This window comes from Bos mutus, chromosome 3 (assembly GCF_027580195.1).
Source record: "Bos mutus isolate GX-2022 chromosome 3, NWIPB_WYAK_1.1, whole genome shotgun sequence".
Taxonomy (NCBI): Eukaryota; Metazoa; Chordata; class Mammalia; order Artiodactyla; family Bovidae; genus Bos; species Bos mutus.
In genome coordinates this window covers 52,521,641-52,545,682 of record NC_091619.1, presented here as the reverse complement: position 1 = coordinate 52,545,682, position 24,042 = coordinate 52,521,641, and the positions used below count along the sequence as shown (strand labels likewise).

Here is a 24,042-nt window from a genome sequence, read left to right as displayed (position 1 = left end):
TTTTGCCTTTAAAAGCAGTGCTTCGATGAACCTCTTTCATGTATGTATGTATATATATGTGTGTGTGTGTGTGTGTGTGCGCTCAGATATATAATACATGATTTTCCACATACAGATACATATCCTAAAAGTGAACCTGCTATTTCAAAATGTCCATATTTATTTTATCTAATATGGGCCAGACATTGATATCCTCTAGTAGCCACTTTTTATATTTGAAGCTTTGCTGAACAAAAATGAAAAGCATGCATAACAAAAAGAGTCCAGAACATATATCCATGCTCCATAATTTCTTTGAAATGAGAGCTACTTTTTAAATAAAGAGCCTATCCCTTTCACAATCTGCCCAAGAAGTTTAGCTGGAGAACTCAATATTGAAGTGAGCTCATCACCAAATTTGTCCAAGGCTTTTGTAAACCAGGGAGTATCCTTTTCTTTAGTATCATCAATCATATTTTTTAACTGATTTATTTCTGCACTCATCAACTCAGATTTCTCTCTAAAACCTTCATTAAGCAGAGTTTCTTGGACCTAGAAATAAAGCAAAGAGGGAAGTAATATGTTTTAAATTCTCATTTTTTTCAAAGACTACATTTTGCATTTAAGAACTTTGTCAAACTATCTTTGTTTTACTCATAAAATTGTTCTCTCTTACTCAATCAAGAAAGGGGAGTTTTGTAACAGGGACTATCTCCTGGTTTTGACAGGACTATTAAGAGAAAGTGTAGTTTACAGCCTTACTAATATTCACACACTATTGGGTTTTGCCAGGAGGCTAAGCCTCACATGAGGACAAATGTTATGCATTTCAGATAAATGTTATGCATTTCAGAGGTAACCTTGGATCAGGCTGCAATAATTCTCAGGATGGTGAGAATTATAGAAATCTGCTATAAGGACATCCAAGTGGACAATGATAGAATTCTCTTTATGCCATACAGTATCTTGGGTATCTATCCACCCCTGGAGGCAATGCAGCAAGTTTAGAAGCTGCCACATCCCAGTGTTTTTAAGTTTGGACATTTTTGATAGTTTTATTGCAGCATAGCTCTATCTCAGGGCCTATGGCTGAGAACAGAGTTCCTGGTAATTGGCAGGGATCCTGAAAGCAAACTAGTTGCTGCTCATATTAAATATATACTGTTGGAATATCTGTCTAATTGAGCTTCCCAGGATCATTTAAAATTTCCCCAAATAGCTACTTAAACCCTATTTATAATTTCCAAGGGTTTGAGGAATCAATACTCGTCCTGAACTCTTCAAAGTCTACATATATAGTAGAAATTAAAGCCTTATTTTTTTATTCTTAATATTTTTAATTATTTAGGAATAATTCTAAGGGTTTTAATGAATCAGAAGCAGTAAATGGCAATGATGCTTCCTCCATGGTCTTGCTGTAAACTTCGCCCATCCCTTCCTGATGTCCCAGGGTAATGACCATTGAGCACGACTAAGGCCACAGCCTGACTTACCTTCATCTTATGCTCCAACATCATATTCATCTCTCTCAGTAGGTTTTCTTTTTCCTTCTCCAGCTTCTCTGTCAGCTGGGCTATGTTTTCCTGGAAACTCTTCTTTTGCGCCTCCATCTCCTGCTGCTGTTCTTGCAGTTTCTGTTTCAGCAGCTCCCGTTCCTTCTCAGCTATCTCATTCCTAGCCCGCTCTTCTGCCCCAGGAAAGTTCAGAAAGGAATAAAAGTAAGATGAAGACAGATCTTTATGCTCCAGAGCTCAGAGACCAAACCAAATTAGAAAGAGAGGAGAAATCTCTGAATTCCCACTGCCATACCCCACACCCCAAACCCTGTGTCCACACCATCAAGAGCACATTTCAGAATGTGATGGGAAAAACTGTTTGGCTGACATCTAACCACATCCAACCACATCTCTGGCTGTTTTCAGATGTAGTAGAGTTGTTTCACAGAAGGAGAGGAAGTTCCTTGTATCAGGAAGGCTTTGCTCTTGTACATATTAGAGGTCACTGCAGGAACCTACCCATCCCACTATGAGCAGAGTGCTACCCCATACCTGCTACAGTCTTCTCCCCATCAGTGAGTGCTTTATCTGCCTGCAGGATGGATTTCTCTAATGCTGCTTGTGACTGAAGAAAGCTCTGGAGGACTTCATTTGCCTGGGGAACCACGAAGGAGCATAGAACTTAGATTTCCACTGAGAAGATTAGTGCTGCAAAAACATGTATGTAATTTTTGCTTCATGTTTAAAATTCTGTGGTGGTTTCCTACAGCAAGTCCAAGCTCCATACTCATGTTTTGAGAATACATATCTCTACTCTCCTCAGGAATAAATTTCAAGTAGTAGATCTTAAGAGCTAAAGCTGTCATGATATCTCCATGCTTTCTCATTGCCCACACCTAGTTCTGTGCTCTCAGATTTTCAGGAGACCCCTTTAGACTCTATTCTGTAGACTCCCCATGCTCTATGTGTCCTCACCTTCACTCCTTTTCTGGGCACTTGATGATAATCCTGTTCAAACCTTTCCTTTGCTTTCCTGTAGAGTTCATAACCTCCAGGAACAGAAAAAGTGCCCGCTGAAATACTTTCCATTAGGGTCTTGGAAATCTCATCAAGTTTAACCTGGCAGTATTTGACAGATGCCTCTTCATTCTGTAACACAAAATCCTCCTTCTTGTTCTTTATAATTTCCTGGAAGTGAAATGTAGAGGGATGTCACAAGAAGAATGAAAAAGAGGGGATAAAATTTCAAAGAATTTGATAGAAAGAATGGTCTAACTGCTGTCCTTATTAGAAAAATATTTTGCTGGAGGACACAAAATTAAAAAAGCAATCACAAGTTCTGATTTACTCGCAACCCTGAAAACTCTCTGAAAGACCACAGGAAAGTTTCTCAACCTCCCTTCAGGTTCTTCATCTGAAATGTTGGTGTTGCATTATCTAATCTCTACAGTTCATTGCAGCTATTGATTCTATTGATTCTATATTCAATGCTACAGCAAGGAGCAACCTAGGTTGAAAATGGCCTGGCATAAGGGTCTGATTAGAGAAATCTGGATTCTTCTTCATGGGATGATGTTCACAGAAAACTAGAGCAACTTAAGAATGACTTTTGGGTGTTCCAGACATATTTGAAATCCAAAGATATATATACTTTAGGAGGATATATATACTTATTTTTCATCAGAAAACTAGAGAGATTTCTAGATAAACTACTGAGGTTTAAGAATAAAAAACAAAATATACTCCTTTGTAACTCTATCCTTCCTGAGAACACAGACTACTTTTGAGTGAGGGGTGAGCCATGTGGCTGGTAGTGGCATTTCTAGGTTTCATTCATCAAGGGGAGGGGAGAAATGGTAAGTATTAAGACGAGTTACCACAAGATTTTTCTGGAATTCCTGATTTTCATCCTTGAAGGAGCGCTCCATGAAGATGGCAATGGCTTCCTTCTCACAGGCTGCATGCACCTCCAGCAGCTCCTGGAACGTGTCTGTGGGGAGGCTCAGTTGCTGGGTCATCTTCTCACTGTAGTGGTCAGCTGCCTTTTGCACAGCTGCTGAGTTCTCCAAATGAGCCAGAGATGTGACTGCATTCTCCAAACAAGGTACAGCTCCATTGTTGATGGTATCCACGTAGGTCACAACCAACTTTCCCAGCCCTGAAAAGGCCATCAAATTTAAGGGATAAATATCAAGTCATTGGTCCATAAAATACAAGATTATGAGATTACATTTCTAAAGTATCTGTCTCTCTCTCTCTCTCTCTCACACACACACACACACACAGCCATATCTCCTTTTACTATCATCACCTTTGTTTTCCTACTGACTCTTCACTTTTATGGTTCTTGGGGCTAAAAAAGAACTGAAAATCTACCTGTATCCAACCTAAGGAGTATCTGAAAAATATAGTATCCTACTAAAACCTTAAAAGCAAAATAGCTTACATAGGTATTCAGATAAGACAGGGTATATCAGATTTTATTTATTCCTAATTCCGAGGCTTTAAAGGTACTTTCAGAGATTCATAGGCTAGTACTGATATTTGAACCACACAAAACTCTCAAAATATTTTTTGTTTTCTCCTTGCAAAGAACTTTTATTGTATAAGGTTTCCCCTGAGAAAATGGCATATTCTGTTTTTATACTGAGATAGTGATTTTTATTCTGAATAGAGAAATTTTTCAAATAAATGGAAGTCACAGATATCAGTGACAAAATTTGCAGTTTATGGGAGAGATTTATAATTCCCCAGATATTGTTCAGTTGCTCAGTCCTGTCCAACTCTTCATGACCCCATGGACTGCAGCACGCCAGGCTTCCCTGTCCTTCACTAACTCCTGGAGCTTGCTCAAACTCAAGTCCATTGAGTCAGTGATACCACCCAACCATCTTGTTCTCTGTCATCCCCTTCTATTCCTGTATCAATCATTCCCAGCATCAGGATCTTTTTCGATGAGTCAGTTCTTTCCATCAGGTAGCCAAAGAATTGGAGCTTCAGCTTCAGCATCAGTCCTTCCAATGAATATTCAGGACTGCTTTCCTTTAGCATTAACTGGTTGAATCTCTTTGCAGTCCAAGGGATTCTCAAGAGTCTTCTCCAGCATCACAGTTCAAAAGCATGAATTCTTCGGTGCTCAGCCTTCTTTATATGATCCAGCTCACATCCAAACATGACTGTTGGAAAATCCATAGCTTTGACTATACAGACCTCTGTCAGCAAAGTAAAGTCTCTGTTTTTTTTAATATGCTGTCTATGTTTGTCACAGCTTTCCTTCCAAGGAGCAAGCATCTTTAATTTCATGGCTGCAGTCACCATCTGCAGTGATTTTGGAGCCTAAGAAAATAAAGTCTCTCAATGTTTTCATTGTTTTACCATCTATATGCCATGCAGTGATGGGACCAGATGCCTTGATCTTCATCTTTTGAATGCTGAGTTTTAAGTGAGCTTTTTCATTCTCTTCTTTCACTTTCATCAAGAGGCTCTTTAGTTCCTCTTCACTTCCTACCATAATGGTGGTGTCATCTGCATATCTGAGGTTATTAATATTTCTCCCAGCAATGTTGATTCCAGCTTGTGCATCATCGAGCCTGGCATTTCACATGATGTACTCTGTAAATAAGTTAAATAAGCAAGGTGACAATATACAGCCTTGATGTAGTCTTTTCCCAATTTGGAACCAGTCCATTGTTCCATGTCCAGTTCTAACTGTTGCTTCTTGAGCTGCATACAGATTTCTCAGGAGGCAAGAAGGTGGTCTGGTATTTCCATCTCTTTAAGAATTTTCATTTTGTTTAAATTATTTATTTAATTGAAGGATAATTACTTTACAATATAGTGATGGTTTTTACCATATATCAACATGAATTGGCCATGAGTATACATGTCTACTCAAATCCTAACCCTCTTCCCACTTCCCTCCCCACCCTATCCCTCTGAGTTGTCCCAGAGCACCGGCTTTGGGTGCTCTGCTTTATGCATCAAACTTCCACTGGTCATCTGTTTTACAAATGGTAATGTACAATTTCAATGCTATTCTCTCAAATCATCCAACCCTCACCTTCTCCCACTGAGTCCAAAATTTCTTTATATCTGTGTCCCCTCTGCTGCCCTACATGTAGGAGAGTCATTACTGTCTTTCTAAATTTTGCAAATATGCATTAATATATAGTATTTGTCTTTCTCTTTCTGACTTACTGCACACTGTATAATAGGTTACAGTTTCATCCACCACATTAGAACTGATTTGAATGCATTCCTTTTTATGGCTGAGTTTTTTCATTCCAATCCCAAAGAAAGGTAATGCCAAAGAATGCTCAAACTACCGCACAATTGCACTCATCTCACACACTAGTAAAGTAATGCTAAAAATTCTACAACCCAGGCTTCAGCAATACATGAACCATGAACTTCCATATGTTCAAGCTCATTTTAGAAAAGGCAGAGAAACCAGAGATCAAATTGCCAACATCTGCCAGATTATCAAAAAAGCAAGAGAGTTCCAGAAAAAACATCTATTTCTGCTTTATTTACTATGCCAAAGCCTTTGACTGTGTGGATCACAATAAACTGTGGAAAATTATGAAAGAGTTGGGAATACCAGACCGCCTGACCTGCCTCTCGAGAAACCCATATGCAGGCCAGGAAGCAACAGTTAGAACTGGACATGGAACAACAGACCAGTTTCAAATAGGAAAAGGAGTATGTCAAGGCTGTATATTGTCACCCTGCTTATTTAACTTATATGCAGAGTACGTTATGAGAAATGCTGGGCTGGAAGAAGCACAAGCTGGAATCGAGATTGCTGGGAGAAATATCAATAACCTCAGATATGCAAATGACACCACCCTTAAGGCAAAAAGTGAAGAACTAAAGAGCCTCTTGATGGAAGTGAAAGAGGAGAGTGAAAAGATTGGCTTAAAACTCCACATTCAGAAAACTAAGATCATGGTATCCGGTCCCATCACTTCATGGCAAATAGATGGGTATACAGGGGAAACAGTGGCTGACTTTATTTTTGGGGGCTCCAAAATCCCTGCAGATGGTGATTGCAGCCATGAAATTAAAATATGCTTACTCCTTGGAAGGAGAGTTATGACCAACCTAGATAGCATATTCAAAAGCAGAGATATTATTTTGTCAACAAAGGTCCTTCTAGTCAAGGATATGGTTTTTCCAGTAGTCATGTATGAATGTGAGAGTTGGACTATAAAGAAAGCTGAGTGCCGAAGAATTGATGCTTTTGAACTGTGGCATTGGAGAAGACTCTTGAGAGTCCCTTGGACTGCAAGGAGATCCAACCAATCCATCCTCAAGGAGATCAGTCCTGAGTGTTCATTGGAAGGACTGATTTTGAAGCTGAAACTCCAATACTTTGGCCACCTCATGCGAAGAGTTGACTCATTGGAAAAGACCCTGATGCTGGGAAGGATTGAGGGCGGGAGGAAAAGGGGATGACAGAGGATGAGATGACTGGATGGCATCACCAACTCAATGGACATGAGTTTGAGTAAACTCTGGGAGTTGGTGATGGACAGGGAGGCCTGGCATGCTGTGGTTCATGGAGTTGCAAAGAGTTGGACACAACTGAGTGACTAAACTGAACTGAACTGAATATTCCATTGTGTATATGTGCCACAACTTCTTTATCAATTCATCTGCCAATGGACATCTAGGTTGCTTCCATGTCCTAGCTATTGTAAGCAGTGCTGCAATGAACACTGGAGTACATGTGTCTCTCTCAATTCTGGTTTCTTCAATGTATATGCCCAGCAGTGGGATTTCTGGGTCATATGGCAGATCTATTCACAGTTTTCTAAGTAATCTCCAAACTGTTCTCCACAGTGGTTGTACCAGTTTGCATTCCCACCAACAGTGTAAGGGGGTTCCCTTTTCTCCACATCCTCTCCAGCAGTTATTGTTTGTAGACTTTTTCATGATGGCCATTCTGACCAGTGTGAGATGATACACAAAAGTGGTTTTGATTTGCATTTCTCTAATGAGAGATGTTGAGAGCATTTTTTCATGTTTTTATTAGCCATGTCTATGTTTTCTTTGGAGAAATGTCTGTTTAGGTTTTTTTGCTCAGGTTTTGATTGGGTCGTTCATTTTTCTGGTATTGAGCTACATGAGTAGCTTGTGTGTTTTGGAGATTAATTTTTTGTCAGTTGCTTCATTTGATATTATTTTCTTTCATTCTGAAATCTGTCTTTTCACCTTGCTTATAGTTTCCTTCCTTGTGCAAAAGTTTTTAACTTTAATTAGGTTCTATTTGTTTATCTTTTTTTTCCTTTATTCTGCATCCTATCTTTGTTTTTATTTCCATTACTCTAGGAGGTGGGTCATAGAGAATCTTGCTGTCATTTATTCCAAAGAGTGTACTGCTTATATTTTTATGGGTCTGTGGGATGCTCAGTCTCTAGGTCATCTTCTCACTGTAGTGGCCAGCTGCCTTCTGCACAGCTGCTGAGTTCTCCAGATGAACCAGAGTCATCACTGCATTCACCAAACTAGGTACAGCTCCATTGTTGATGGTATTCATGTAGGTCACAACCAACTTTTCCAGCCCTAAATAGGTCATCAAATTTAAGGGATAAATATCAAGTAATTGGTCCATAAAATACAAGATTATGGGATTACATTTCTAAAGTCTCTCTCTCTCTCTCTCTCTCTCTCTCTCTCTCACACACACACACACACACACACAGAGCCATATCTCCTTTTACTATCATCACCTTTGTTTTCCTACTGACTCTTCACTTTTATGGTTCTTCAGGCCTTGGGACTAAAAAAAAATTGAAAATCTACCTGTATCCAACATATTAAGGAGTATCTGAAAATATAGCATCCTACTAAAACCTTAAAAGCAAAATAGCTTATGTAAGTATTCAGATAAGACAAGGTATATCAGATTTTATTTATTCCTAATTCTGAGGCTTTAAAGGTACTTTCAGAGATTTATAGGCTGGTACTGATTTTTGAACCACACAAAACTCTCAAAATATTTTTTGTTTTCACCTTGCAAAGAACTTTTATTGTATAAGGTTTCCCCTGAGAAAATGGCATATTCTGTTTTTATACTGAGATAGTGATTTTTATTCTGAATAGAGAAATTTTTCAGATAAATGGAAGTCACAGATGTCAATGACAAAATTTGCAGTTTATGGGAGAGATTTATAATTCCCCAAATGAGATAATTATAAAATATACACATTTTTTTCATGGAGTGTGAATGTCCATAAGCCCAGAATTCCATATAAAATCCAACAGAAATACTGAAAAACACATTATATAAAATATCTGCAGTATATTGCTACTCATAATAATAGGAAAAAAAGACTTACAATTTCCAGTTACCAGGACTCCCTCTCTGAGTGTCTTGGTTTTTGCATTGGTGAAGATGTAAGAACAGAATTTTTTTGTTTGTTCCTGGAATTTAGGATTCAGTTGGTATTCAGACACATTCTCAATATCAGCTAGGAGTTCTTTGTCATTTGTTGGTAGGTCAAAGACAAAACACTTCCGTGTTGGAAAGAACTCCCTGATGCACTCTCTGCATAAATTTGATGTTTGTACCTTCATATTCTTGCCTAAGGGACAGAGAAACAGAGATTAAAGCAGAAACAGTCTTACAGCAAGACAGCCAAAAGTGTTCACGACAGATTTGTGTATTCTTGTTTACTTTTATGGTAATAACTCCTTTAAAACAGACATTCAGTACTTCTTTGCACATCAGACTTACACCAATGATATAACCAGAAAGATATTTGGGGAGATGTCTAATCCAGTAAAAGAAACCTATAGCTAGCATCCCCGGAACTGAACATGGTAGAATATTTCTTTATTAGATGTTTGCTGTACTAATGGTTAAAAGAATAAAAGGTCAAATATAAATGTTTGCTCTACTTAGTCTTATGTAAGAATTGATCTCTGGGACCAAAAAGAAGAGCCACAAACAGGATAGTGGACAATATCAGAAATGTTAGGAATGACATTTGATTATTGAAGGAGAACTATTTTGATGTTAAAATTATTTGTACAAAGCTACATATTTTTAGCAAAAACCTCTGAAAGGTAAGTGTAACTAAACTGATATTTTAAGATGTCACCATTAATCTATAAACTCTTTGTCATAAAGGATTATGTTTGCTTTGACAGTGGTCCTCTTCTGTCTAGTCAATTTCCCAATAACTTTTTGAAAAACCATAAATAGAAATATGAAAGCAAGAAATAAGTAGATTAGAATTAATATTCCTCTCAGGTTTCACAAGGTGCACATCACTATGAATGTTACCCTTTACACTAACAAGTTGGTGGTGGTCGTTTAGTCACTAAATTATGCTCGACTCTTGCAACCCCATGAAATGTAGCCTGCCAGGCTCCTCTGTCCATAGGATTCTCCAGGCAAGAATACTGGAGTGGGTTGCCATTTCCTTCTCCAGGAGATCTTCCCAACCCAGGAATTGAACCTGGGTCTCCTGCTTTGCAGGCAGATTCTTTAGCAACTGAGCTACGAAGGAAGCCCTTAAACTAACATACTATTTGCAAATTATATAATGAAAAAGTAAGTGGGAATTAAAAGAAGCTGTGGTTTGAAAATGAAATGAACGTTCTGATAATTATCAGAAATATTGATAAGTCATAGATTAAAAAGCACACTCCAGGTTTATTTAGAACATAAAATCATTTTGTAGATGATATAACTATACAAGAATTAGAACAATTTATCCCTTTTTGAGAAGAATAACATGTAACTGTGTGAAATTTTTTTTCATTACACAGACTTTCTCTTTGTAATTTCTTATATTGCAATTATCTAGTATATTGTTTTCCCTACTGGAGAAAAGCAGAAACTAAAATAGGGAGCACAAGTGTCTGACTTCAGAAGGATTTAGCACTGAATGTAATCTCGGTGCTAAATTAAAAATTGTATAAAGAAAAAATTGGCTTTGAATAATTTCACTCATACTTTTCTTAAGTAAACTTAAAATTCAGTCCCTAGAGCTTTGCAACCCAGTTTCTAATCACCATTTCTACAGATGTTAATCTCAAATATAAATGCGACCCTAGAGATGATGGACAGTATTTAGTAGATCCCACACTCTATTCAAACACCCACTGCCCAGGCCATGCCCTGTAACCTTTAGTCAGCTTCAAAGCATTTTCCAGGTATTGATCTTCTGTGATAGAATGACCATTTAACTTTAGCTCCAGGGTGAAATCCCGTACAGCCCATATAAAGTCTGGAAAGAAAGTCACAAATTCTGGGCAATCTTCTTCTCCATCAGGGCTGGGAGAGGACTTGGCTTTGATTAGTTTTGTGAGCTCTGTCACATAACTAGGACTTGATTAAGGAAAAGAAATTCCTTACTCACATTTCCCACATTCCTAATAAAAAATTAAAAACCTTCTCTTTAGTTCTGAGTCCCCTTTGCACCATTAAAGGCAATTTTGTGACAGGGAAGGAAATGTGATTCCATCTCCATCCCCATAAATTCAGTGAAACTTGATAGTTCAGTTCCTAGAAGGATACTGCAAGTGCTCCAGGGCCTGGTTGTTGATGGTGCTCATACTGTTATAGATAAAGGTGCTGCACAGAAGCACGGCCAAAGAAAAGATCCATGAGTCATTCTTGGAGTCACCCTAGAGAGTACATTAAAACAATAGATTTAAGAGTTTACTTGTAAATTAGAAATTTATTCATAGACTCATTCTATCATGTCCTTATCTATTATTTCAGCTAGCCTAATCACCATGCAAAGAAATTGTTTTAAGACAGACATATTGGCTTTGACAATTACAAAGGCATTTCTTGTGATTACAACAGTGAGTGAAGTGAAGTTGCTCAGTCGTGTCTGACTCTTTGTGACCCCATGGACTGTAGCCTACCAGGCTCCTCCATCCATGGGATTTTCCAGGCAAGAATACTGAAGTGGGGTGCCATTTCTCTCTCCAGGAGATCTTCATGACCCAGGGATTGAATCCAGGTCTCCTGCACTGTAGGTAGATGTGTTACCTCCTGAGCCACCATATTTTCAAATAAAAGAAGATTCTTCATAGGGATTTCTTTGTCCTCAATTAGAGGAAATAAAATAACAGTACTGGTGTATAATTAGTTATTCTTTGATGAATGTTAGAACATATTCATTATGCACACATGTATTAATCATAAGTGATATAAAATAAACATAGTTGGCATAACTGGGTATTTAAATTATATCCAAACAATAAATAAGCTACTGCACATTTCCCAATATTCTTAGATTTAAAAATGTAGCAAGTTTGAGTTAAGATGATAGAATTGTAATAGTAGGACCTGGGGTTTACTTCTTCCAACAAGCACATTAAGAATAAATCTACAAGTGGACCCATTCACACAGAGCACATGCTGAACACTAGTAGAGGACCTCATACACCTAAAAGAACAAGAAAAGTTCTCCACATAACTGGGTAGGATCCTTAAGAAAAGAAAGAGGAAATGGGAGGGGACCAACATCCTGGTGGAGAGCTGATGGAAAAAAGAGGTTGCCATACCTAAGGAAGCTTCCTCACCAGTGGCAAGATCAGTTGAAAAAGTAGGGGAGTTTGGGGGCTATTAGAGTAAAGTGCAGATGGTGGTCTGTGGCAGGCAGAACAGAGAGTTATACAGATGGTCCATGCTACAGCCTTGTATGCTCCAGCCTGAGATGTGTGTCTGCCAATGTTGGGGTGGACTGGGTGTTGAAGCATGGGGTTTGGGGCATGAACCTAGGAAAAGGGCTGCTGCAGGCTGCATGGAGACAGCCTGAGGGGATGGGAGTGAGGAGCTCCACAGATAGGAATACTCTTCCTCTAAATGCTCTTAGAGGAAGCACAGACTGCCATGGAAGCAAGGTGCCATTTGTTGAGTAGCACACAGAGGGCAGGGCCACCATCATGGCCTCTCTCCCCAAACTCCAGCCCCTGACTCTGTGGGCACTTGGAGGACTCCTGTCAGAGCAAGTGTGTGTGCCCTAGTCATTGCTGCCTTGTCCTACTTACAACTGAGTGAGCGTGTGTGCCTGGTCAGTTGCAACCTCTTGCCCCTCCCACCTTAGTGAAAAAATGTGGTCTAGTCAGTAGCTGCCTTCACCCCCCTCTCTCCTGGGTGTGGTTGAAACCAAAGCTGAGCCCCAGAGTCTGTGGGGCTAAGGAAGAAGAACTGAAACTTCTTTTTATAGTTGTAGAAGCCAAGGGCTAAACCCCCATGAATGGCTTGGAAAAAGTGCCTATAGAACATCTGAATGGACAGTGAGTGCTCCCACAACTGAGATGGGTCTCGTTTTAGTGACTGTGGACTGTGGACCCTTCAACAGGGCCCTGTTCTCCAGAGGGATAAGACCCAGCTCCTCCCACCAGAGGGCAGACACCAGTCCTTCTCAACAGGAAGATTACATAAACCCCTGTTAAATTCATCCACCAAGGGACAGATACAAGAAGCAAGAACTATGATCCTGCACCCTGCAAAATAAGATCACAAGCAGAGTAAGTGAGACAAAACAGAGATTACAGAGATTAGATTACAGAGATTAAATTACAGAGATTACAGAGAAATACCATGCAGACAAAGAAAGAAAGTGAAAGTGAAGTCGCTCAGTCATGTCTGACTCTTTGTGACCCCATGGACTGTAGCCTACCAGGCTCCTTCATCCATGGAATTCTCCAGGCAAGAGTACTGGAGTGGGTTGCCATTTCCTCCTCCAGGGGATGTTCCTGACCTAGGGATCAAACCCAGGTCTCCCACATTGCAGGCAGACGCTTTACCATCTGAGCCACCAGGGAAGCCCAATGCAGACAAAGGAGCAAGGTAAAAACCTATAAGACCAAATAAATGAAGAAGAGACTGGCAATCTACTTCCAAAAGAATGACTTCCCTGGAAGCTCAGACAGTAAAAAAATCTGCCTGCAATGCAGGAGGCCCCCTTTCAATCCCTAGGTTAAGAAGGTCCCCTGGAGAAGGGAATGGCTACCCACTCCAGTATTCTTGCTTGGAGAATCACATGGACAGAGGAGCCTGGTGGGCTACTGTCCATGGGGTCACAAAGTTGAACCAGACTGAGCAACTAACACTTTCACTTTCAAAGACAGAAAAGATGATTCAAGAAAAAGAAAGGAGGCATTAATTGAGAAGATAAAGGAAATTTTTAATAAAGATGTAGAAGAACTAAAGAACAAACAGTGATGAATAATAAAATAACTGAAATAAAAATATATATATACTAGTAGGAATCAATAACAGAATAACTAGAGCAAAAGAATGAATAAGTGACCTGGAAGACAAATGGTAGAAATCTCTGCTTTTAAAACAAGATAAATAAAAGAAATGAAAATAAATGAGGAAAGTCTCAGAGATCTTTGGGGCAACATTAAATGTATGAATATTCTAACAATAGGGATCTCAGAAAAAAGAGAAAAGGTATGAGAAAATATTTGAAGAAATTTTAGTTGAATTCTCTAACAAGAGAAAGGAATAGTCATCCAAGTCCTGGATGTTCCATATAGGATAAGTTCAACAAGAGACATGCTGAGACATATATTAAACAAACTAACAAAAATTAAATACAAATAAAAATATTAAAAGCAGTAGGGGGAAAGCAACAAATAACACACAAGGGAATCTCCATAATGTTATCAACAGATTTTTCAGCAGAGACTCAGAAAGCAAGAAGGAAATGGCATGATATATTTAAAGTGATGAAAGGGAAAAACCTACAACCAAGAATATTATACCTAATAAGACTCTCATTCAGATTTAATGAAGAAATCAAAAGCTTTACAGACAAGCAAAGCTAAGAGAATTCAGTGCCACTAAACCAGCTTTGCAACAAATGCTAAAGGAACTTCTCTATGTGGAAAACACAAGAGAAAAGGGGAAAAAGGAAGGTAAGAAAAAAGACCAACAAAAAACAAACCCAAAACAATTAAGAAAATGTTAACAAAAACATATATATTTATAATTACATTAAATGGAAATGCATTAAATGCTCCAACCCAATGATATAGACTGGATGAATGCATACACAAACAAGGCCTATATAAATACCATCTACAAGAGACCCACTTCAGACCTAGAGAAACATACAGACTGAAAGTGAGAGGATATAAAAAGACATTTCTTGTAAATAGAGATCAAAAGAAAGCTGAAGTAGCAATACTTATATCCAACAAAGTAGACTTTAAAATAAAGACTGTTATGCAAAATAATGAAGGATACTACATAATGATCAAGGGATTCAATCCAAGAAAAAGATAGAACAATTGTAAATTTATATGCACCAACACAGGAGCACCTCAATACATAAGGCAAAGGCTAAAATCCTAAAAAGGGGAAATCAACAGTAACATAATAATAGTGGGGGCCTTAAATACTCCACATATACCAATGGGAAAATCATCCAAACAAAAAATTAAGAGGGAAATATAAGCCTAAGATGACAGACCTAAGCCTAATAGACCTAAGATGGTCTATTAGGCCAGATAGACTTAATTGATATTTATAGACCACGCAGTCCAAAGGACCAGGATACATTTTTTTCTAAGTACATGAACAACATTCTCCATATTATAGATCAAATGTTGCATCACAAATCAAACCTCATTAAATTTAAGAATGGTAGAATCATATCCTGATCTTGTCCAACCACAACACTGCTGCTGCTACTGCTGCTGCTAAGTTGCTTCAGTCATGTCCGACTCTGTGCGACCCCATAGACAGAAGCCCACCAGGCTCCCCATCCCTGGGATTCTCCAGGCAAGAACACTGGAGTGGGTTGCCATTTCCTTCTCCAACGCATGAAAGTGAAAAGTGAAAGGGAAGTCGCTCAGTCTTATCTGACTCTTAGCGACCCCATGGACTACCGCCTACCAGGCTCCTCCACCCATGGGATTTTCCAGGCAAGAGTACTGGAGTGGGGTGCCATTGCCTTCTCCGAACCACAACACTAAGAGATCAGTAATTATCAATAATCAGAGGGAAAAAAACTGTAAAGAACACAAACACATGGAGGCTAAATATTTAATAATACATTATTAAATAATCAATGGATCACTGAAGAAATCAAACAGGAAGCCAAAAAAATGCCTAGAGACAAATGACAAAATCATGATGATCCAAAAGTTTTGGAGTGCAGTAAAAGCAGTTCTAAGAGGGAGGTTTTACCAATACAATCTTACCTTGAGAAATAAGAAAAATCTAAAGTAAACAGCCTATCATAACACCTAAAATAACTAGAGAAAAAAACAAAACCCAAAGTTAGAAGGAAATAAGTCAAAAAGATCAGAGAAGAAATAAAGACAAAAAAACAATGGCAAAGATCAATGAAACTAAAAGCTGGCTCTCTGAGAAGATAAACAAAATCGATAAACCTTTAGCAAGACTCCTCAGGAAAAAAGGGAGAAGATCCAAATCAATAAAACTAGAAAGGAAAAAAAAGACATTCTAATGGACACTACAGAAACACAAAGGATCATAAAAGATTACTACAAGCAACTATATACCAATAAAATGGATAATCTAAAAGAAAAGGATAAATTCTAAGAAAGCTACAACTTTCTAAGACTGAACCAGGAAGAAATAGAAAATATTAACAGACCAAGCACAAGTACTGAAATGGAAATTTTGATTAAATATCTTTCAACAAGCAAAAGTCCAGAACCAGATGGCTTCACAGGTGAATTCTATCAAACATTTAGAGAAGCATTAACATCTACTCTTATGAAACTCTTTCAAAAAATTGCAGGGGAGGAATACTCCCAATTCTATGAGACATCACCACCCTGATACCAAAACCAGACAAAGATATCACATGAAAAACATACAAACATCACTGATGAACATAAATGCAAAATCCTCAACAAAGTACTAGTATACTGAATCCAACAACACATTAAAAGATCATACACCATGATCAAGTGGTTTTAGTGCAAGAATTCAAGGATTTTTCAATATTTGCAAATCAGTGTGTTACACCACATCAACAAACTGAAGAATAAAAACCATATGATCATCTCAATAGAGGCAAAAAAAAAAAAAGCTTTTGACAAAATTCACCAACAAATTATGATAAAAAAGATAGAAAGTGGACAATAGAGGAAACCTACCTCAATATAATAATGGCCATATATGACAAACCCAAAGCAAACATCATTCTCAATGGTGAAAGACTGAAATCATTTCCTCCAAGATTAGGAGCAAGGCAAAGATGTCCACTATTGCCACTATTATGCAACACAGTTTTGGAAGTCTTAGCCACAGCATTCAGAGAAGGAAAAGAAAGAAAAGGAATCCAAATTGGAAAGAAGTAAAATTGTCACTGTTTGCAGATAATATGATACTATACATGTAAAACCCTAAAGATACTCCCAGAAAACTCCTTTAGGTCATCAATTTTTTTCCTGGTAAAATTCCAGAATACAAAATTAATACACAGATATCTCTTGTGTTCCTATAAACTTACAATGAAAAATCACCTAGTGTAATTATGGGAACAATCCCATTTCCCATTGCATCAAAAAACATAAAATAGCTAGGAATAAACCTATCCAATGAGGCAAAACATCTGTACTCATAAAACTATAAGATACAAACGAAAGAAATAAAAGATGACACAGATGGATTGATATAATGTGTTGTTGGATTGGAAGAATGAATATTGTTAAAATGAGCATAACACCCAACACAATCTACAGATTCAATATAATTTTTATCAAATTACCAATGGCATTTTTCACAGAATCACAACAAAAAAAAATGTTAAATTTGTGTGGAGACACAGACCCTGAACAGCCAGAGCAATCTTGAGAAAAAAAAATGGAGCTGAAGAAATCAGATTTCCTGGCTTCAGACTATACTATCAAGCTACAGTTATCAAAACAGTGTGATACTGTCACAAAAATAGAAATATAGATCAGTGGAACAGGACAGAAAACCCAGAAATAAAGCCATGTGCCTATGGTCAATTTATCTATGACAAAGGAGGCAATACTGCACAATGTTGGAAAGACAATCTCTTCAACAAATGGTGCAGGGAAAACTGGAGAGCTACATGGAAAAAAATGAAACTAGATTATTTTTCAACACCATACACACACACAAAAAGCTCAAAATGGATTAAAGACCTAAATATGAGCAGGACACTATAAAACTCTTAGAGGGAAACATTGGCAGAACATTCTCTGAGATAAATTGCAGCAATATCTTTTTTGATCCATCTCCCAGAATAGTGGAAATAAAAACAAAAATAAACAAATGGGACCTACTTAAGCTCAAAATCTTTGGCACACCAAAGTAAACAGTAAAAAGATGAAAAGACCACCCACAGATTCAGAGAAAATATTTGCAAATGATGTGACCAACAAGGGATTAGTCTTCAAAATTTATAATCAGTTCATACCACTTAACAGCATCAAAACAAACAACCCAATCAAAAATGAGCAGAATACCTACATAGACATTTCTCCAAAGAAGACATATAGATGGCCAAGAGGCATATGAAGAGATATTCAACATTGCTAGTTACTCAGTTCAGTTCAGTTCAGTCCTCAGTCGTGTTTGACTCTTTGCGACCCCATGAAGTGCAGCACGCCAGGCCTCCCTGTCCATCACCAACTCCTGGAGTTCACTGAGACTCACGTCCATTGAGTCAGTGATGCCATCCAGCCATCTCATCCTCTGTCGTCCCCTTCTCCTCCTGCCCCCAATCCCTCCCAGCATCAGAGTCTTTTCCAATGAGTCAAGTCTTCTCATGAGGTGGCCAAAGTACTGGAGTTTCAGCTTTAGCATCATTCCTTCCAAAGAAATCCCAGGACTGACCTCCTTCAGAATGGACTGGTTGGATCTCCTTCAGAATGGACTGGTTGGATCTCCTTGCAGTCCAAAGGACTCTCAAGAGTCTTCTCCAACACCACAGTTCAAAAGCATCAATTCTTCGGCGCTCAGCCTTCTTCACAGTCCAACTCTCACATCCATACATGACCACAGGAAAAACCATAGCCTTGACTAGATGCACCTTTGTTGGCAAAGTAAGGTCTCTGCTTTTGAATATGCTATCTAGGTTGGTCATAACTTTTCTTCCAAGGAGTAAGTGTCTTTTAATTTCATGGCTGCAGTCACCATCTGCAGGGATTTTGGAGCCAGAAAAATAAAGTCTGACACTGTTTCCACTGTTTCCCCATCTATTTCCCATGAAGTGGTGGGACCGGATGCCATGATCTTCATTTTCTGAATGTTGAGCTTTAAGCCAACTTTTTCACTCTCCACTTTCACTTTCATCAAGAGGCTTTTGAGTTCCTCTTCACTTTCTGCCATAAGGGTGGTGTCATCTGCATATCTGAGGTTATTGATATTTCTCCTGGCAATCTTGATTCCAGCTTGTGTTTCTTCCAGTCCAGTGTTTCTCATGATGTACTCTGCATATAAGTTAAATAAGCAGGGTGACAATATACAGCCTTGATGTACTCCTTTTCCTATTTGGAACCAGTCTGTTGTTCCATGTCCAGTTCTAACTGTTGCTTCCTGACCTGCATATGGGTTTCTCAAGAGGCAGGTAAGGTGGTCTGGTATTCCCATCTCTTGAAGAATTTTCCACAGTTTATTGTGATCCACACAATCAAAGGCTTTGGCATAGTCACAGGCAAATTTGGCCTTGGAATATGTAATGAAGCAGGGCAAAGACCAATAGAGTTTTGCCAAGAAAATGCACTGGTCATAGCAAACACCCTCTTCCAACAACACAAGAGAAGACTCTACACAAGGACATCACCAGATGGTCAACACCAAAATCAGATTGTTTATATTCTTTGCAGCCAAAGATGGAGAAGCTCTACACAGTCAACAAAAACAAGACCAGGAGCTGAGTGTGACTCAGATCATGAACTCCTTATTGCCAAATTCAGACTTAAATTGAAGAAAGTAGGGAAAACCACTAGACCATTCAGGTATGCCCTAAATCAAATTCCTTATTTGATTTAGTGGAACTGAGAAATAGGTTTAAGGGACTAGATCTGATAGATAGAGTGCCTGATGAACAATGGACGGAGGTTCGTGACATTGTACAGAAGACAGGGATCAAGACCATCCCCATGGAAAAGAAATGCAAAAAAAGCAAAATGGCTGTCTGGGGAGGCCTTACAAATAGCTGTGAAAAGAAGAGAAGCGAAAAGCAAAGGAGAAAAGGAAAAATGCATTTGAATGCAGAGTTGCAAAGAATAGCAAGAAGAGATAAGAAAGCCTTCCTCAGTGATCAATGCAAGGAAATAGAGGAAAACAACAGAATGGGAAAGACTAGAGATCTCTTCAAGAAAATTAGAGATACCAAGGGAACATTTCATGCAAAGATGGGCTCGATAAAGGACAGAAATGGTATGGACCTAACAGAAGCAGAAGATATTAAGAAGAGGTGGCAAGAATACACAGAAGAACTGTACAAAAAAGATCTTCATGATCCAGATAATCACCATGGTTTGATCACTGACCTAGAGCCAGACATCCTGGAATGTGAAGTCAAGTGGGCCTTAGAAAGCATCACTACGAACAAAGCTAGTGGAGGTGATGGAATTCCAGTTGAGCTATGCCAAATCCTGAAATATGATGCTGTGAAAGTGCTGCACTCAATATGCCAGCAAATTTGGAAAACTCAGCAGTGGCCACAGAACTGGAAAATGTCAGTTTTCATTCCAATCCCAAAGAAAGCCAATGCCAAAGAATGCTCAAACTACCGCACAATTGCACTCATCTCACATGCTAGTAAAGTGATGCTCAAAATTCTCCAAGCCAGGCTTCAGCAATATGTGAACCATGAACTTCCAGATGTTCAAGCTGGTTTTAGAAAAGGCAGAGGAACCAGAGATCAAATTGCCAACATCCACTGGATCATGGAAAAAGCAAGAGAGTTCCAGGAAAACATCTATTTCTGTTAGTTATTAGAGAAATGCAAATCAAAAATACAAAGAGATATCACCTCACACCAGTCAGAGTGGCTATCATCAAGAAATCCTCAAATTATAAATCCTGAAGAGTGTGTGGAGAGACAAGGACCCTCTTACACACCTGGTGGGAAGATAAATTTGTACAGCCACTCCAACTGTATGGAGATTGCTTAAAAAGGTAAACATAGAGCTGTCATATGACCTGCAATCCCACTCCTGGGCATATACCTGGAAAAAAATATAATCTGAAAGGACACACACTCCCCAATGTTCATTGTAGTCTGTTTACAATGGCCAAGACATGGAAACAACCTAAATGTCCATCAACAGAGGACTGGATAAAGATGTGGTACATATGTACAATGGAATATTACCCAGCCATTAAAACAATGAAACAATACTATTTGTAGCAACATGGATGGCCCTACAGATTGTCATACTGAGTTAAGTAAGTCATAGAGAGAAGGAAAAATAGCTTATGACATCTCTGATATGTGGAATCTAAAAGGAAATTATACAAATTAACTCACAAAAGAGAAAGAGACTCACAGACTTAGAGAACAAACTTATGGTTGCCAGGGGGAAGAACATGTGGAAGAGATAGTTAGAAAGTTCGGATTGGATAAATACATGTTTAAAGTTGATAACCAACAAGGACCATGTATGTAGCACATGGAACTCTGCTCAATGTTACGTGGCAGCTTGGATGGGAGGTCAGTTGGGGGAAAATGGATATATATATATATATGGCTGAGTTCCTTTGCCGTTCATCTGAAACTATCATCACATTGTTTGTTAACTGGGTATACCCCATTACAAATTAAAAGTTTGATAACAAGTAAACACATGATTTCCAACTCCTTTTTGGGCAGAAATGGAAAACTACATAAATTTAGATATCATATTCAAATAATTATCAAAGTAAGACAAATAGAAGACATAATTTATTTCATCCACTAGTACAAAGCTAAAATAACAAAATTTCATCTTAAAATATTTCTAGTAGGACAAACACTGACTTTTTATCAGGCGTTACATTTAAGTGCATCTTCTTCCTCTCTCCAACCTGTTTCTTTTTCAATCACACTTTATTAAATCTGACAGCACACATGTGGTCTTGTCAACTAGACTAAAGACATTTTGAAAACATGACCATTAATTTAGTCACTGATGTCTACAGCACTGAGCCCAAAGGCTTGGAACTAAGCTGTATGGTACTTATTTACTAAATTTAATCGAATCATCCACCAAGTGCCAATAAATAAAAAGTTTTATCTAACATTTCTACCTAACATCTTTACAAAAAAGATTTTTACCTAAAGGTTCAAACAAACCAAGATTTGCCTCATTTAGTATGCCTGAATTTCTAAATTTTACAAATACATCTCAGTAACTAAATTACAAAGGATCATAAAAACATAAGGAGAAAATAAAGAATAAAAAGGATTCATCTGTGACTCCTGTCTTACCTTTTCAACATCTCCCAGGCCCTCAGTGTCCAGAAGGACCAGAGTGTGGTCTGATTTGGAAGGGTGAGGCACACACCACATCCAGATGCCCTTGGTTTTAGACTGCACTGTAGAGCCCAGAGGGAAACCTGCAAATGAAAAGAGAGAGCAACATTCAGTGACAGAGGATAATCTAAATAGCCCAGGGCTATGAAGTCAGACTTACTGGAATGCAAGTACCCCAGGATGCACTGTTCTGCTTTCTCTATTTCCTCAAGAATGTCCTACTTTTGTGTTTCATCTATTTCAGGGAGGAGGAATATTAATTGTGAAAATGATGCCAAGCATGGGTTCAACATGAAGACAAAAACGTATCCATGAAGCAGACAAAAAGGAGGTAATTGATAACCATTATAAGGGCATTTTGAACAAATGGTGAGGTTCAAAGCCAGAGACAATTGGATTGATGAGAGACATAGGAAAAGTGGAAAAAATTAAAATTATTTTTTTGCCAGACTAAATAGTATTTTTAAAAGGGGAGTTACCCAAAAAGATATAAAATTCAAGAAGGAACATGATAGATATTCAAACACAGTTATATATTATTGGGAATATTTCATAAAAAAGTAAAATGTGTTTCAAGATAAAGCAGACTACATGGCAAGAACCCAGTGCTTCAGCAAGTGAAATAAGGTAGAATTTAGGGCATTAGTAGGAGAGATTTTTGTTAACAGGAGTAAAACAACAAATATGGTAACAAATGACCATAAGGTAATGATTTAGTGGTAAGAATTTTAAGGTTAAGGTTGGTTTATTGAGGGGAATCTGATTCTCCATTCACATGCACAGGCAAAAAACTAAGAATATGAGGTATAGTTGGAGTCATGCAATGACCTCTGCCCCAGTACAACACTCACCATGTTTCTGTCCTGCAAGACGGTTCATCAAGTAGGATTTACCCGTACGATACAGTCCTACAATGGCTACTACCACCACTGGCTGAGAAATCTTCTCAAGAGTCTCTATAGCTTCCTGGTTCACTGACAGTTGCTCGTTGTCATTTTCTACCAGAGAAATAGGGGCCATCATGTCCCATCCAGATGCCATGGCTACCTGCAAACTTAAAAGAGTCTCCCTGCAGAAATAAAATTACAAAGTTTTCTCCAGTTCCAAGTTATTCAAAGCACACACCCATTTAGGACTGAGTGAGACTTCCTTAATTTCCATGAGACAGAATGTAACCTAGAAATAGCATACTGCAGAGGGAATCTTATATCATTCTCCCAAACCACTAATGATATCATTAATAAAAGAAAAGGTAACATTACTCTCCATAATTTCACTTCAACAGCAAGAATTTAATTCACATAGTTGTTACTATGCACTGAGTGCCTCCAATATGCCAAATCCTATGATACATACTTGACAATGCTGCTGCTGCTGCTAAGTTGCTTCAGTCGTGTCTGACTCTGTGCAACTCCATAGATGGCAGCCCACCAGGCTCCCCCATCCCTGGGATTCTCCAGGCAAGAACACTGGAATGGGTTGCCTTTTCCTTCTCTAATGCATGAAAGTGAAAAGTGAAAGTGAAGTCGCTCATTCGTGTCTGACTCAATAGCCAGCTATTAATACGCTGGTACTTATTGGAATCTACAAATTAGAAATTATTATATACCTTTGCCAAGGAGATAAATGGGCCTCACAAAATCTGAGTGAATAAGTAATAGAACCAGGATTATATTCTAGACAATTGAGCAAATGGCAGACTGGAAAGCTCTAAACTCTTGCTTCTCCAAGCGGACATCAAAAACAACCAAATTTTTGGCTAAAATAACTTTCTGGTAGTTCTATGAAACAGTTGAGAGTCTAAAACAATCAAATAAATACCCAGTCAGGAAGCCACATTTAAAATGGTACAGAAATTAGTGGTGTTTTTGTTGCCTTTAGCCCAACAACACCAGGGTGGTGCAGTCTTTGTCAGAAGGAGATAACCCATTCTCTAGTTTCATCTCTTTATCCAGAAGAAATGGAGCAGATCTTATTTAAAACATTATAACTGTAAGTGCATGGTTATAGGGTTCTCAGAAAAAGAGGAACTTATTTTAGACTTTCAACTGTTTCATAGAACTATCAGATGTTATTCTAACCAACAATTTGGTTGTTTTGCTGTCTCATCG

The 24,042-nt window shown here is 38.3% G+C and overlaps 1 protein-coding gene across 1 annotated transcript; it reads right to left on the bottom strand.

Annotated features, from left to right (window-relative positions):
- Positions 1-306: 306 nt before the first annotated feature.
- On the bottom strand, positions 307-22,972 carry LOC102281051 (guanylate-binding protein 6). The gene is made up of 10 exons (XM_005893680.3): positions 22,783-22,972; positions 21,887-22,014; positions 11,008-11,117; positions 10,616-10,812; positions 8,819-9,064; positions 3,353-3,633; positions 2,451-2,663; positions 2,028-2,130; positions 1,473-1,666; positions 307-531 (listed from the first exon to the last, which is right to left on the bottom strand). Exons 1-10 carry the CDS (start codon positions 22,970-22,972, stop codon positions 307-309), a joined length of 1,887 nt encoding a protein of 628 aa, XP_005893742.1.
- Positions 22,973-24,042: the final 1,070 nt, after the last annotated feature.

Excerpts from the sequence above, each read along its gene's own strand:
- LOC102281051 (XM_005893680.3), bottom strand. The coding sequence starts at position 22,972 with ATGGCATCTGGATGGGACATGATGGCCCCTATTTCTCTGGTAGAAAAT. Across the intron at positions 9,065-10,615 it reads TGCTTTGAAGCTGACTAAAG|GCAAGAATATGAAGGTACAA; the intron begins GTTACAGGGCAT and ends TCTGTCCCTTAG. Across the intron at positions 1,667-2,027 it reads TGGGGAGAAGACTGTAGCAG|AAGAGCGGGCTAGGAATGAG; the intron begins GTATGGGGTAGC and ends TTCCTGGGGCAG.